Here is a 14,234-nt window from a genome sequence, read left to right on the forward strand (position 1 = left end):
CTGATCCATAGTAATGAGAGACCGAGCTGAGCCCCAGGGGGAGGAAGCAGATTAGCTCACAGCTGTTGCTGCTGGAGCTTTCTTGTATATTCCTTGGAAACATACGGTGCTGGCAGCTCACAGAGCCAGGGCATGGCATCTTCACCCTCGTGAACATCCCCTGAAGTGAACGGAGACTTCAGCCAGCTCCACTGCTGTGAGGCAGTGCTGATGCACAGCTATACTTCTGAGGAGTCTAGAGAAGCAGTTTGGTCATCACCTCATCCTTTTGGAAGTGGAGATGAGATTTAGGAAACTGGGGCCTGAAGGAGGGGGAGTCTTATGGTTGGAAGAGCTGACCTCAAGTCAGGAACCCAAGTTTTTGTTCCCAGAGATGCTCCTGATTTCCCAGCTATAATGGGCAAGTCTTCCCCACTTATGCCTTTTGACTTTTCCCTTGCATTGAAAATGCAGTTATTTCCATGTCAGAGGCGTATTCAGAGGTTGTCTGGGTTTCCACAAGCCTGCTGGGGTTTCCAGAAGCTGGTGCTGTTCAAGGGTACAACTTATTTTTAGGAGATCAGTATGATGCCAAGCCAACATTATCCCGATGCTCTATCACCTCATATGATGGCTTGGCACCTTGCTGGCTAAACACCTTTAGCCTTGCAAAGACTTTGGGGCCATTTTCTTTACAGTTTTCTACTAGTCTCAAGTGGGACAAGAAACTTGTCAAGATCTTGTCAAGAACACCAGTAGCTCTGCAATATTCACTCCTCTAAGATGTGAGAGCTGGGTGAATGCAGTACCACAGAAGTTTAATAAAGCCTCTCAACACTGTTTTTTCTTGGACTTTCACCAGGTTCTTTCAAAGGATCTGGCTCCATCTTTTCTCTGGCTGCAGGATAAGTCTGACAGCCTCCATCACTCTCAGGGTTGGAGTGGACCACAGCTGGACTTCTTGGTTGCATGGGAGAAGGTATTGAGCTCATAGGGTAAGCTCTGCTGTCAGTCAGTGCTGAGACTGCACAGTGTCACCAGAAGCCATTTTTAAGCTGGTGAAACAAGAACACATGGTGACTTCTGTTCAACTCTTCCTTGTAAATGCCACCTTCCTACTTCTTATTGAGAAAAGACTTTGACTATACAGTCAGGGCTAAAAAAAAAAGAAATAAATAGAAGTAAAGCAAGACCAAGTTCTGCAAGTCAAGGTTGAAAGAGGATTATGAGAAGCTCCCAACTAAACGGAAATACAGGGCTGTTCTGCAGCATCCCACTCATGAATCCCCTGCATTCAAGCTTTCAGTCTGTCCTTTGCATTTATCTCCATAGATTTCCATGACAGCCATTTTGCTCAGTTTTCTGGATATACTTGTAATTACTCCTCTATATGTGACCTTCAAGGCCTTTTACACAATCCTGTATGTGACTGTGTTCTTCCTGTGCTGGGTCAGACTGTGTGCCTGGGGCTTACTGTCTCTTTTCTGCATAAAATACTCTATATTCATTGCTCTCACTTCCCTTTACACCCTTTCACCTTTCCCTAAGTGAATCTTGAGGCTGAAGGTATGAGGAAGGGATCACATCTTAGTGCTGCATGGATTAGCTGGAGAGCAGTCTAAAGATCTGTGCTTGTAGCACAAGCATGTCCTGGGAGGCTACACAAGAGAATGGCTGATTTGGGTTGTTTCAGACTAAATTTGGCTCTTTGGTGCAGTGACTCACCGTGGTGAGGTAGGTCTGGTGAATGACCTGCTGGCACCCAGGAAGCTCTGTCTTCACTGGAGAGCCCACTCTGCCACTCATAAATTCCTTGCTTTCCTTCAAGACCATCTTTCCTTGAGCATCTTTTTACCAAGAGATACTCCCACACAATTGTTCCCCTAACTGCTGTGTAGGGAGATTATTTATGTCTCAAGCTGTGCTGAGGCTCCACCTCCCACATCCCCAGGACAGGTTTTATCATGCTGTGATTTCTGCCTTCATCTTGACAGAGCAATGCTGGTGCAGGAGGAAGCCCGCTCCCTGTGCAGGTGCTGCCTGGCGCTGGGACAGAGTCTGAGGGGATTTCTGTAATAGCAGGTGTGCCTGGGGCATTGCAGAAATATTTTGTTACAGCTCATTCTGAGGCCCAGCACACAGCTTTCACTATCACCTCTCTACAACTCCACTCTTCCAAGCCCCTGTCCCTCCTGCAAGAGGGAGCAGCACAAGCTGGAGCTGGGATGCTGAGTAGGGCACTGGCAGATGGGCAGGCAGCAGCTATCCCTCATGTAAACTGTAGTTTGCACAGGCTCTTCTCTCTGGTAAGACATTTTACAGTCTGTATCCTCTTCTAGAATGCCTTTCACCCTGAAAAATCTTGCCGTGGTCCCACATGAGTGCCCCATGCAGGGGAGCTGCAAGAGGCACAGGACAGTACAGGTTTGCCCTCCCCTGTGCCAGGTTTGGGTGGAAGAGGCTTCGGGAAGGATCTCCAGCACTGTCTTTTTGCCCTGACTAAGCTGCAAAACAGCATTTGTATAGGACTGTCCAAGGGAGGGTATTTTCGCCATTTATCTTTAACCACAAGTCTGGTGGAATAACAGATAAGTGCATCAGCCCATTAAAGACTTGGCTTGTGCTGCAATTGCTTTTTTAATATATGACTAGGATGTAGTTGGGTGTTAGCACTGGAGACAGAAGGCATTAATTAGAGCCATGTAGTTATGTCTAGGCCCTGAGGGAACACATGCAACCTAATTGGTTGCCCTGGAGCCCTCAATGCAGAGATAAGGGGAGTTCAGCTTCCCTTGCTTTCACTGGGACTCATCGCTTGCGTGGCTGGAGTTGCTATTTCCATGATGCTTCCAGTCAGTTGGGTGAGAAGAGCCCATCTGCTGATGGAGTGACTGTCCCCCCCTTGCAGGCCTACACTGTGCCCTGGGGCTACAATACAGCCCCGCAGCAGTGAGGCAGTATATGCCTTTGTACCCTTTGCAATGCCTTAAGCACAAAACACACCAGAGAGGAGATGGCGCTGACAGTGCCCATAGCCTCAGAGAAGCAGCCCTGGGATGCACTGGGGTGTTCACCCCAAGTGGAGCTGCAGCTGCAGCTGCAGCACCTTTCTGGAGACTGATCCATGTGCCATAGGGCAAGCCGAGCATGAGCGTCTCCTGGAGCCTCCTGTGGGAAGGAGCTCTTGTCTAACCCCTCTTCACCCTAATTTCACCTAGATCTGTATCATTGTTGGGACACTGTTACACATCAGGTTGATCTCTTCGGAAGTTCATCGCTGTGCTGCCTTGATGATACCCAGACCCTTCTGCCTTTGGGAGGGAAAACTGTATTGCAGACTTATGAACATGACCAAGGACAGTGCTGGCAATATTTTAAAAACTCCTGGAAGCTGCCTGTTGCAGGGCTGGGAGGCTGAAAGGGATGACATGGAGTTGAGTGGACTCTAATACAGGAAGGACATGGTACCTGCAGGCAAGGACTGGAGGTCCTGAAATACCCAAATGATAGTAAAGAGGGTTCCCAGTGCACTGCACTCCTATCTCTCTAGCTAAGCCCACTGGATTGGGGCTGGGAGATGGAGTGTGGGGGACACCTTGTCCCCTTCTGTCATCTGCTAGAAGGGTTTTCTGCTCCCTCCTGTCCTGCATCAACTGGGGAGGGATTCACAGCAGGAGGGATCAGGAGAGCCAGGGCTAAATCCTGAAAATCCTGATCCAAGTGGGGCTTATGTCAGTGCTGGCTAGACCCATGTATGTGGACATATCTTTCATGAGTTATAGGGCTGTAGGAAGGTGAGTGGGATATGGAACAGGACACTGTAGGGAGAGCAATGGCTACTGCTACGGCAGGGGAAACACATGTTTTGGACAGAAATGTGTTTTCTGAGAATGGTCTGGATCTCCAGTCAGGGTGGCAGGAAAAGACCTCTCTCTTACCTTTTGCAGCTCTCAGCAGGGCTGCCTGCAGGTGCTGGGAAGGCACAGACGTGCCTCATCCTGGTATGGACACACTGGGAAAGCTCTGAGCTCTTCCACTTGGTTAAATATTTCACTCTGGCTGTGGCTTAGAGAAAAGCCTTCCCCCTCCCCGCCCTCCTGCCATCAAGAAGCTGCTGAAGGAATCAGGTCGTTGATCCTTCAGCAGTGAGGCCCCTAAGTAGCCCAGCTTCTTGGAGTCTGCCAGAAAAGCCGGCTGTGTGTAAGGCAGCCGAGACCCACAGTCCTCGGTGTGGGGGAGAGAGGCCCCTCACAGGCAGGAGCCTGGAGAAGGAAGGAGAAAATGGCAGCACTTTGATGCATTAAATATGAGGAAAGCCTTCCCAGCCTGATGCTTTTCCCCCATGCCTGGGAGGGCAGAAGGAGACACACTTTCTGGATGCCGGTGGGGGCAGATGAGCATGGAGCTGGACTTGCTGCAGGCAGGGAAAGCAGCAAGGAGAGGCAGCTCTTCCCAAATTCTCTTGCAGACACGATGTGCACATGAAGCCCCAGCTCCCCTGGGCTTCTTCTCTCACACACATTTAATAATGATTGCTGGGCTGGGTAATAAAGTGCTGTTTAATAGCAAATCGATCTGGCAACCTGTAAGGGCACAAAGTGCTGGCTGCCAGTCCCAGTGGCTGCCACATGCAGACCCAGTGCGCTGGCAGTACAGGGTCCTGAAGACCTGCCACAGCACCCCTCACTTTGGTACCCAGCTGTCCCATATGAGCTCTACTCATACGTGCTGTTGGTGCCAGTGGAGCCCCCATGCCAAGGCAGCAGACAAAGGATAGGCAATTTTCCCCCCTTGTATCTAGAAGTGGTTTCCTGAGATTGGTATGGCATTTACCATCCTTGAGGAGCCTAGTGACACCATGACATCAAGTTCCTGCTGGCCTGAGACACCTTGACACTCATGGCTGTAGTGTGCTTAGGGTGATGACCTTTGGAGAGGTAAGTCCCTGGCACAGAGCCTGTGCTCTAAGGCAAGGACTTGCTGATGTTGGTTGATGGCCTAGACCACATGGCAGCTTTTGTCTTCTCATCCTCGTGATTCTTAAGCAGTGGCGGGGCACAAGGGAGCCTGTACACTTTGGCATAGGGCACAACGCACAGGCCGTGCATGCTCATGCATGACGCGTGCCAGTGCTCACATAGTACCTTGCATGCAGCTGAGCAGGGACAGGCCGTTCATGTCGGTGTTGCACGCTGATGAACGGAGATATGCGCACCAGGACATGGGGACGTGAGTGGCGTGGCATTGGAACAGGCACACCGGCACCCGGGGTCGCGCTGCCAGTGCACGAGGCCAGGTTCGCACTGGCACAAGGGGTGTGTACACCGGGACCCGAGCATGTGCAGGATGTTACACGGGTGAGGGACCCGCCGGCCTGCCCGCACATGAGGACACGCGCTCCGGTGTGAATTCGGCCGCTCCTCGTGTGCCGGCGCCACCGAAGGGGGCGGGGCGCGGGCCCCGGAGGGGGTTTTCCATTGGCTGCCGTGGCTGTCAGCGGGGCGCAGTGACAGCCCCGGGCCGGGATTAGCGCGGCAGGGAGCGGCGGGTTGCGGCCGGTGGCACGGTACTGTACCGTACCGTACTGCGCTGCACTGCACTGCACTGTATCGTACTGTATCGTACTGTACCGCGCAGCGCCCGACGGGGCGGGCCGGGCCAGGCCGAGCCGAGCCGAGCCCAGCCGAGCCCAGCCGAGCCGAGGCGAGCCGAGCCGAGCCCAGCCGAGCCGAGCCGTGCGGGCGGCAGCGCGGAGCAGCGGCGCGCAGGATGCGGCGGCGGCACTGCCGGTGAGACGCGGGGAGCGGAGCGGAGCGGAGCGGGGCGGGGCGCGGCGGGGACCGGAGGCCGGAGCGAGGCGTCGGGGGAGCGGGGAAAGTTGCAGCAGTTGTTGCAGGAACCGGGGCGGCTCTGCGCCCTCCCGGCGGCGGTGACCGGCGCGCGGCGGCACGGGGCTGCGGTGGCACCCGGCGGGGCCGAGACCCGCTCCGGCCCCGGTGTGCCCGTGCGGAGGGACGGGCGCGGGGCCGATGCCCAGGCAGGGAGATCGCGGCCGGCGGCTTCGCAGCCCTCCTGGCCGGGGGTGCTCCCTCCTCATCCGGATGGATGTCACATCCACTCAGGGCTGATCCCGCCGAGACGGGAGGTGCCTGGTGAGGGAAGCCGGGCAGGGGGGGCCGGGGAGTGAAGAGCATGTTCAGCCTCAGCTCCAAGGTGGGGACACGTCCCCTGCCTAGACAACACACCAGAAAGCGGACACCTGTTTGCCCCATAGCCCCAGGGCCTCCAGACATCCCGCTTCGGTCACCACTTCATCTCCTCAAACTGCTCTGTGTCCCTCCGGAGGGCAGAGTCATCTCCCGGGGTCCATCCTAGCCCCCTCAGGTATCCCGGCAGCCACAGCCCGGTTTCCCCCATTCTCTGCCATGGGTTCCATGTCCAGCACACAAATACGGCCCGTTGTGTGAATTTAACCCCCAGCCTCTCTCCCATCTCTGTCCCCTTCTTTGCCCAATCCCTTCTCATCCTCCCCCAGCTCCTACGCCTTGTCCCCACACTCCCGTGGCGTGGGTGTGCACTTCCCCCGCAGCGTAAGCAGTTCCTGCTGCCTGCTGCCTTCGCTCCGCATCACCCCATTCTGCCAGGCAAGCGCTTGCATGGGGAGAAGCCATCCCCTGTTGCACTGGGTATAGCTCAAAGCAATGGCCAGGAAGCATCCCTGGACATCTGTTTGGCCGTTAAGGAGGGAGAGCCAGGAGGAACAAGTTTCTTGTGAGATGTTTTATTGAACAAATTTAATCCCCCAATGATGTGCAGCTCCCGGCTATCACACTGCAGCTCTTGAGTTTTTCTCTTTGAATTCATGCCCGGGGTTGCCCAGGCAGACACCCTGTGAGCTTTTCTTTGCAGGACTTCTCCTGCCTTTAGGCGGTGGGACCAGCAAGGCTCTCTCCAGCCCACCAGTGCTTTACAGCCCAACCCATTCATCACAGTGATTTAAAGAGCATCTGTCTGTTTCACAATTGAAATCAGCATGCAGGAAGCTGGAGCTCATTCCATCATTGGTTTTTCATCTCAGTTGCATTTGTGCTTTTTACCTTTCATTATTAAAGAAAAGCTCACTCCACTGCATGGTGTAGCCATCCAGCTTTGGTGGGTCAAAGGCAGGCATGACCTTTACTCTAAATTTGATAACTCCATTTTAATAACCAGGAGGACATTCTGCTTATCCCATTTATTCTAGTGATAGCTCACATGTTTTGAGATAGGCTGGTTTTTGTAGATTTGTTATGTTACAGTGAAAGAAAACTATTCCTAGAGATAATTTTTTTCCTTGGCATGTGTGTCAGTCTGCACTGAGATAAAAAGTAGAATTTCATTTGAAATACATAAACCCCACATCTTTATTATTTATCAGTTAACTTCAGCAACCTTGAATGTGAACACAACCATAACAGGAGAAAAGATTGTAAAAACAGTAAATGATAAATTAATCAGGAGAATAAAATTTTGCAGTGAGTGAATTAGAGATTGCTGTTGCTCAGCAGGACAGATTTTTTCAGCAGTGTGATAGTGCAGATAAATGGGCGCCTACCCCACAGGTGTGATTTGGGTTATTTCATTAAGAGTTTTGTCTGTGCATCTCTGGAGCCTAAACACTGTTGAAAATTTAGCCCCATATCCTTTAGGAATTTAGTCCTGTCTGGTTTGCACTCAGAAACAGGGAGAAGAAAATCATGCTCTCCTGTTTGCAGCTGGCATATGGTTTCTCACTTTCAAATGATGAAAGTGAGGGAGTCAGTATCTTGGCATCTGTCAGAAGGCACAAGCAGTGAAGGCAGAGTCTTCTCTGCACATTAGGAATTCAAAGAAACTCAGAGAAGGATAAGTACAAGTTTTAGCTTCAATGGGAGAAAGAAAAATGTCAGCAGCCCTGCCAGTGGGGTTGATGGGAGCTCCAGGTCCTGCCTTCCCCTGCAGCCACCCACCTGCTGCTGTGGGGTAGCTGGTCTCACCTCCAGGTATACGGTCTCTGGGCAGAGACAGGCAGGCGGATGAGCTATGTGCAGGGCAGGCTTGCTGTGTTTCCCCAGGCTGAGATTGTCTCTTACCACTGCTTTTTGGATCTACTGGTGTTGACAGCTCTGTCTGCGCTATCAGTAGCGGCTGCGACATGTGCTGGTGTGACACAGTTTAAACCCAGGCTGACCTCCAAAGAGAGAGGCTCCTTGCCCTTGCTGCTCATATTAAACTCCTTGAGCAAGTATAGTTGGAGGATGTCTCAGTGATACAGTAGATACTTTTTTTTCCCCTTATTGAAGTGATTTTAGTAGGCTGTAGGCTGTGGGTAGTAAATATATTCAGCCTAAAGCAGAATGAATGAAACCCATTTTATAGTGCACTCTCTTGCAGTGTCTGGGGTGCTGGACTGTGGGGAAAGTGCCTGAGCATCCTGGCGCCCTGGGGAGAAAGCAATCACTGTGGGTGCCTGGGGACCAAGCAAAGGGCTGCCAGCATCCAGGCAGTGGTGCTGGTGAGATGCCCTTGATGAACCTTGCCTGCTTCTTGCAGCAGGAGGGGATTTGCTGGGGGCTGTCTCAGCTGGAGCATATCTTTCTTGTGCCACGAGGGCAGGGCACCTTTGGCTTGTCCTCGCCGTGGCCTCAGACTCTTTTCTGTGCCTTCCCTTCCCTAACCAGCTCCTTGCCCTTGTTTCAGGGCTGCCTGAGGATGCATCGCCTCTTGTCTCAGACATCTCAGGGGTGCTGGGAACCTGCCTTGCTGTGCCTGTGCCACCCTGCTGGGCTCTGGACCTGACACCTCTGTGCCCTCTTCTGTCAGGATGGCCCAAGCAGGGGCACCCGTCCGCTTCCACGCCGAAGACGGCTGCGCTGCCTCTCCCCCGCCCTTTGCCCACAGGGTGAACCGGAGGCCCTGGCTGGTGGGGGACAGCCCCGAGGCTGGGCGGTGCAGCCCCCCGCCCTGCCTCACCCCCAACCTCAACGCCGGCCGCCTCCACCTGCTGCGCAAGGGCCTGGCGCCCGATGCTCGCCGCTGCCCCCTCGGCCTCTACAACAGCACCGGCTCCTTGGCCCGCAGGCCGGCCGAGGCAGCGCCCCTCGGCAGCGGGAGCTGCCCAGGCGCGGGGCGACTGACCGCCCCCTGCACCCCACGGCGGGGCCGGCCCAGCCCGGCTGTCGCCTCTCTGGGCAGCCGCAGTCCACCGGTGGCGGCGACCCCGGAGGGACACAGCTCCGTGGTCACCTTCCGCTTCATTGAGAAGGCCAGCGTGCGCACCGTGGGTTGCCCGACAACCCCCCATCTCCGCTGGGAGAATGGCCCCTACAGCCTCAGCCGCAGTCTGGAGCTCGGGGGGATGTGGGATCCCCCCAGCCCCAGCCCCTGCCTCAGGAGCGGCTCCTGCACACGCTGAAGCTGGAGGCCTCTGCATCTGACCCACTCCTGGCCGGGGGCAGGACCCCTGGGGAGACACGTCCCTGTGGGAAGGAGCTCTGTGCCCTCGACACCAGCTGCCTCTGCCGATCCCTAACCAATGGGCTGCCAGAGGAGTTCCCCACCTTCGCCAGGAGTCCCCTGAAGCCAGAGCCCCGACATCAGGTAGGTACCAGGGTCTCCTACACTGGACGTGGGCTCTGCCCTGGGTATGCATTGCCTGCTCATTGCTCTCCTCTCTGCAGGGCAGCACCTGGCTGTACCCCCGACAGAGCTCCGCCCATGCCCAGCGTATTGCCAAGGCCAAGTGGGAATTCTTCTATGGCTCCTCAGATACCCCAAAGACAGGTAAGAAGTTGCAGGTGGATGCCATTGGGTTGGCCCACCCCTCCTTTTAAGTCCGTATTGCTGCCAGGACTCATACTGGGGCTGCACATCCCTTGGGTCTTCTCAGTGCCCACCAAAGGGCTGATTTCCCCACGACTGGCCAGCCTATGTCCTCCTGGGGTCAGATCATGCATGTACCAACCTCCCTGCAAAGTCCCATGTGGCCATGAAAAAGAGGTGGCAAAAGAGCCCCTGGCTGCCTCTGCAGAAGAGCTTTTGGGTTTGGATATGGTCTCAGGGCTGGCTGCAGATGCGCTAGCACTGACAGCCTGTCTCTGCCTCTCATACCGTTTCTCCTTTTGCCTCCTCATCACTGTTCTCCCATGCCTATCACATGGTAGAGTCCCTATTCCTGGAGGTGTTCAGGAAACAACTGGAATGGCACTTAGTGCTATGGTTTTGTTGCCATGGTGGTGTTTGGTCAAAGGTTGGACTTGACTATCTTGGAGGTCTTTTCCAGCCTTAATGATTCCATGACATGTGACAGCACTCTGGGGGTGCACGTGTGTGTGTGTGTGTGTGTGTGTGTGTGATGCTGCAGGAGCGGCTCCTCAGAGCTCCCCATTGCAGCTCCCCATGTCTCTGAACACTTGGGCCTTCCTTGCAGGCTCCTCTGCCCCCGACTCCGCTCCCCTGGCTGAGCTCCCCCAGAAGCCTGTCTCCCCACTGCCAACTGAGCCACCAGGGTTGCTACCTGAACACAACCTGAGCCATGTGGAGGTGGAGATAGAAGTGTCTCCTTTGGGCAGCCAGAAGCCTGGCTCCTGTGAAACTGGGATTATAAGGAGGACAGTGAAGTACTCTGAGACAGACCTAGACACTGTGCCACTGAGGTGCTATCGTGAAACCAACATCGATGATATCCTGGCTGAGAAGGAGGAGGTTGATTCAGCAATTGAGAGCCAGAAGGACAGTGAGAGCAACCCAAGTTTTGTGGGCACGCCAGGCAGGAGGATCAGCACACCGGAGGAGCCACCCGCCCCAGCCACCAGCTGCTCAAAGGATGGGCTGCGGGACAGGGATGTGGAAGAGGACGATGAGGTGTTTGAGGCGATGAGGAAGGAAAAGAGGTGAGGCTCCGAGCGCAAGGGCAAAAAGCTCCTCTCACTCTCCTTATTGCACCCTGCATGGCAAAACAAGCTCTGCTTGAAAGTGTCTGAGCCAAAAATCCCAGTAGCAACATGCAAGCTGTGCATGGGAGTGAGATGGGGTCCCGGATCACACCACAGGGATTGGTACTGGGGCTCGGGGTGGGACTGGGAGGGGGCCCTCACTGCCCTATGGAAAGAGTAAGCCAGCACAGGGGATCCAGCTCTGGGCGCTGTGCCATGGGCCTCGCTTGCCTGGGGTGAGCCCTGCAGCTCAGGTTGCCCAGCTGAGTCAAGGCTTCCCAGCATGAGTCCTGCCAGGTTAATTACATCCTGCCACGGTGCTGCCCGATGTTGGGGTGACAGTGTCAGGGCACCAGAGCACAGGTCGTGTCCTGGAGCTGCTCTGGGCTGGCAGGTGCTGCTGGGCTGTCCTTCTCCCCACAGATGACTGTGCTTCAGCAGCTCGGCTTCATTAGGTATTTGCCATGTTCAGGAAAGAGTAGGGGGGTACACTGGGATCAAAAAAGCATTTTTTTGCCTTCTGTGTCATTTTTCACATGTGTGGCAAAACACCCTTTGCTGGGAGGCTGATGGAGTGGGTGACACCAAGATTATCATTCAGTTGCCTACCCATGGGCAGCAAGTGTGCCCCCAGCTGCTATCTGCCCCATGCCAGGCACTGGCAATTAGCACATATGGGAGATGGCATCTTGGCTTGGCGGCATGAAACTCTGCCCATGGAGTTTCTGCTGGAGTGGTAGTTTGACCATGAGGAGTGATGGGCATCATCAAGTAGATACTTGCTCCAGAGCACTGTGGTGGACAGCCACCTGGAGGGGAAAGGCCCAGTGCAGGCATCTTGTGACGTGTATTGTCAAGAGTTTTGAGTGAGGTGAGGAGGCTCAGCATCATCAGCAAATGCTCCACAGGAGTGGGGAGAGCAAAAACCAGGGTGGTGCCTGGAATGCCACGTGGCAGCATGAACTCACCTAGCTGTGAGCAGAAGGTAGGTGGGGAGCATTTAGGTGGAAGAAAAGGAAAAGGGAGGTTTTGATGTTGGCAGAAGTTTAAAGTAATGAAATATATACATTAATAATACATTAATACAGTAGTGCTCCTGTACTGGGAAGGAAAAGAGTGAAGGTGCTGAGCTAACAAGGAGGGAAGGTGTGCATCCCAAGAGGAGATGGACTCCTGTCAGTTTGTCCAGCCCTTGCATCTCTATTGAAGGGGACAAATACATTCCAGCCACCCTGTCCTCCAAAAATTTGGGTTCTAGAGAAAGCTGAAAATAAGCCATTTGTAATGTGTTGGGTTTTTTCCAAATGAATGTTTGAGTAAGGTGTAAAGTTACTGCTATTGCGAGTTCTTCAATTTGCTGTAACAATTTTTTTGCGTAGCGTTATTTTATTTCCAAATATCCTTGAGGCCACTGTGAATTGTATGAGCTGTAAGGCTAGACCTGTTTTTTGTCCTCTGAGACATCCTACTGTAGCTCCCCAGGCAGTTCTGAAAGCTTGGATGTGTCCTTAAACAACACACTGTTGCTCCTAAAAGATGGTGCTCCCAGTATAATTACCAATGTGTGTATAGGGGTGTCATGTTCATTTGGCACAGCTTCTTTGTAGACCAGTTGTTTCTTCCCTGTGCAGCCCCCTGAATATTCCCCTGGTAAGTGCAGACCTTGTAGACAGTGTCTTGAAAATCACGAGGCTCAAATTGCAAGCTTGTTTAGTCCCTGCATCACAGCCCTGGGTTTTTGCTTACACACTGTTTTGAGCTCTGCAGCTGCAGTCCTTATCCCTGTTTACCAGTCACCAGCATTGATGTTTTCTGCTTCAAGCTTTCTGCTTTGCCTGCTCACAGGAGGGGTGAAGCTGGGGGGATGAAGAAGCTGCCGTGGCTTCCTGGACCTGGCACCATTCTGCTGGTGCAGGAGCTGCTGAACCCCAGGCCTGTTCTGGTTGCTGGGAAGGACCAGTCCTACAAAACCACTGAAGTACTTTTTGATGCTGATTTTCAGCTTTTAGACATGTACATCCCTTTGAAAATCTAGCTTTAAGGGTTCAGCACCCTATGCAAGAGGGACTTTGGCTTGGTACTACTTTGTTGTGCTTCATATTCTGGCCAAAGTTCAGAATCTTCTTTCATGATTTACCCTCCCAAAATAAGAGCATGCTAAAAGCAAAAAAAAATCAACACCAAATCAAACAAGATGTGAAAAGTGATAGAAGAAATTGTGTCTTCTTCCAGCAAATCCACTTCCTGAATACATTTAGTCATATCTACTGACTCTAATGACTAGTCTAAGCCTTTACTGTCTTTATTCCTATTAGTCCCAGAGAGCCGAGACCTGTCAGCGAGAGCAGGCTCAATTCCCTTCTTCCCGGAGCATCAGCAGAGATGCTGGCTAAGCTATAGGAAGAGCCTGGTTTGGCCCTCAGCATGGATGCCTTTGGCTGATAAGAGAGAAGAGGCTTTGCTAGGGAGTGCTGTGTTCCCCCGAGAGCACAGAGGGCTGATGGGAGGCTGATGCCTTTTCTCCCTGTAAGCCTTGCCCAGAAAAGCCCTTAGATCTGCTGCTTGGGGAGCCTTTCCAGAGCCTTTGTGCTTGCTTCTTGTTGGCAAGAGAATAGCTGCAGGGCAAGCCTTGTTGGGGATTAGAAGAATGGTTATGGTCTCAATTTCATCAAATGCTTAACATGTGCTTAACCTGCATGAATAGCTGCAAGCCTCTGATGTGTTGTCCCAGAGCCCGAGGTGGCCATAGAGCCACAGCTCGGGGTGGTGCTCCTGGATGGAGCTCCGGGGTCGGGGTGACACTGGCAGGCGCCTGTCAATGAGCAGGGGAGGTGCCCGCAGCTCCTGTGAGAGGGCATGGGACAGCATGACGGCGTGGATGTGGCAGGGAAGTGTGAACAGTCAGGGGAGACTGCAGTGCCTGTGATCAGTACCTTTGCCTAAGCATGGGAAAAGTGAGGACACTGAGCCCTAAGAGCAGGCTGCTGCCACGCTGGAGGAGTAGTGCAAAGGAGCCTGGGGGGACTGCAAGGAGCTGCCTGAGACAGGTCTGTACAAGAGCTTTGTTCAGAGAGGAATAAAGCTAGGGGCTGCTGGACGGTGCTGACCAGTCTCACCTTCTTTGAACTGAGCTGAGATCCTCACACAGCAGCTGCTGGTGCCTGTGCCGGCTGGAGGGACCTGGAGCTAGAGGAGTGGGGCATGGCTGAGGCAGGCAGGGGTCTGGAGGGTCACAGGAGAATTTTGAAGAGAGTTAAAACCACCGAGGGCCAGAGGAGAGGTTTTCCCCTCTTCTTCCCCCTG

The 14,234-nt window shown here is 53.6% G+C and overlaps 1 protein-coding gene across 1 annotated transcript in view; it reads left to right on the top strand.

The window, feature by feature from the left end:
• PSD (pleckstrin and Sec7 domain containing) overlaps nucleotides 1-14,234 on the top strand; it is a 45,705-nt gene that overhangs the window by 1,951 nt on the left and 29,520 nt on the right. Inside the window, 4 exon segments of the mRNA XM_039554182.1 lie at nucleotides 8,698-9,347; nucleotides 9,350-9,597; nucleotides 9,678-9,780; nucleotides 10,427-10,889. Coding sequence (XP_039410116.1) covers nucleotides 8,822-9,347; nucleotides 9,350-9,597; nucleotides 9,678-9,780; nucleotides 10,427-10,889 — 1,340 coding nt within the window. The 5' untranslated portion in view covers nucleotides 8,698-8,821.

The sequence above is a fragment of the Corvus cornix genome, chromosome 6, assembly GCF_000738735.6.
Source record: "Corvus cornix cornix isolate S_Up_H32 chromosome 6, ASM73873v5, whole genome shotgun sequence".
Classification (NCBI taxonomy): Eukaryota; Metazoa; Chordata; class Aves; order Passeriformes; family Corvidae; genus Corvus; species Corvus cornix.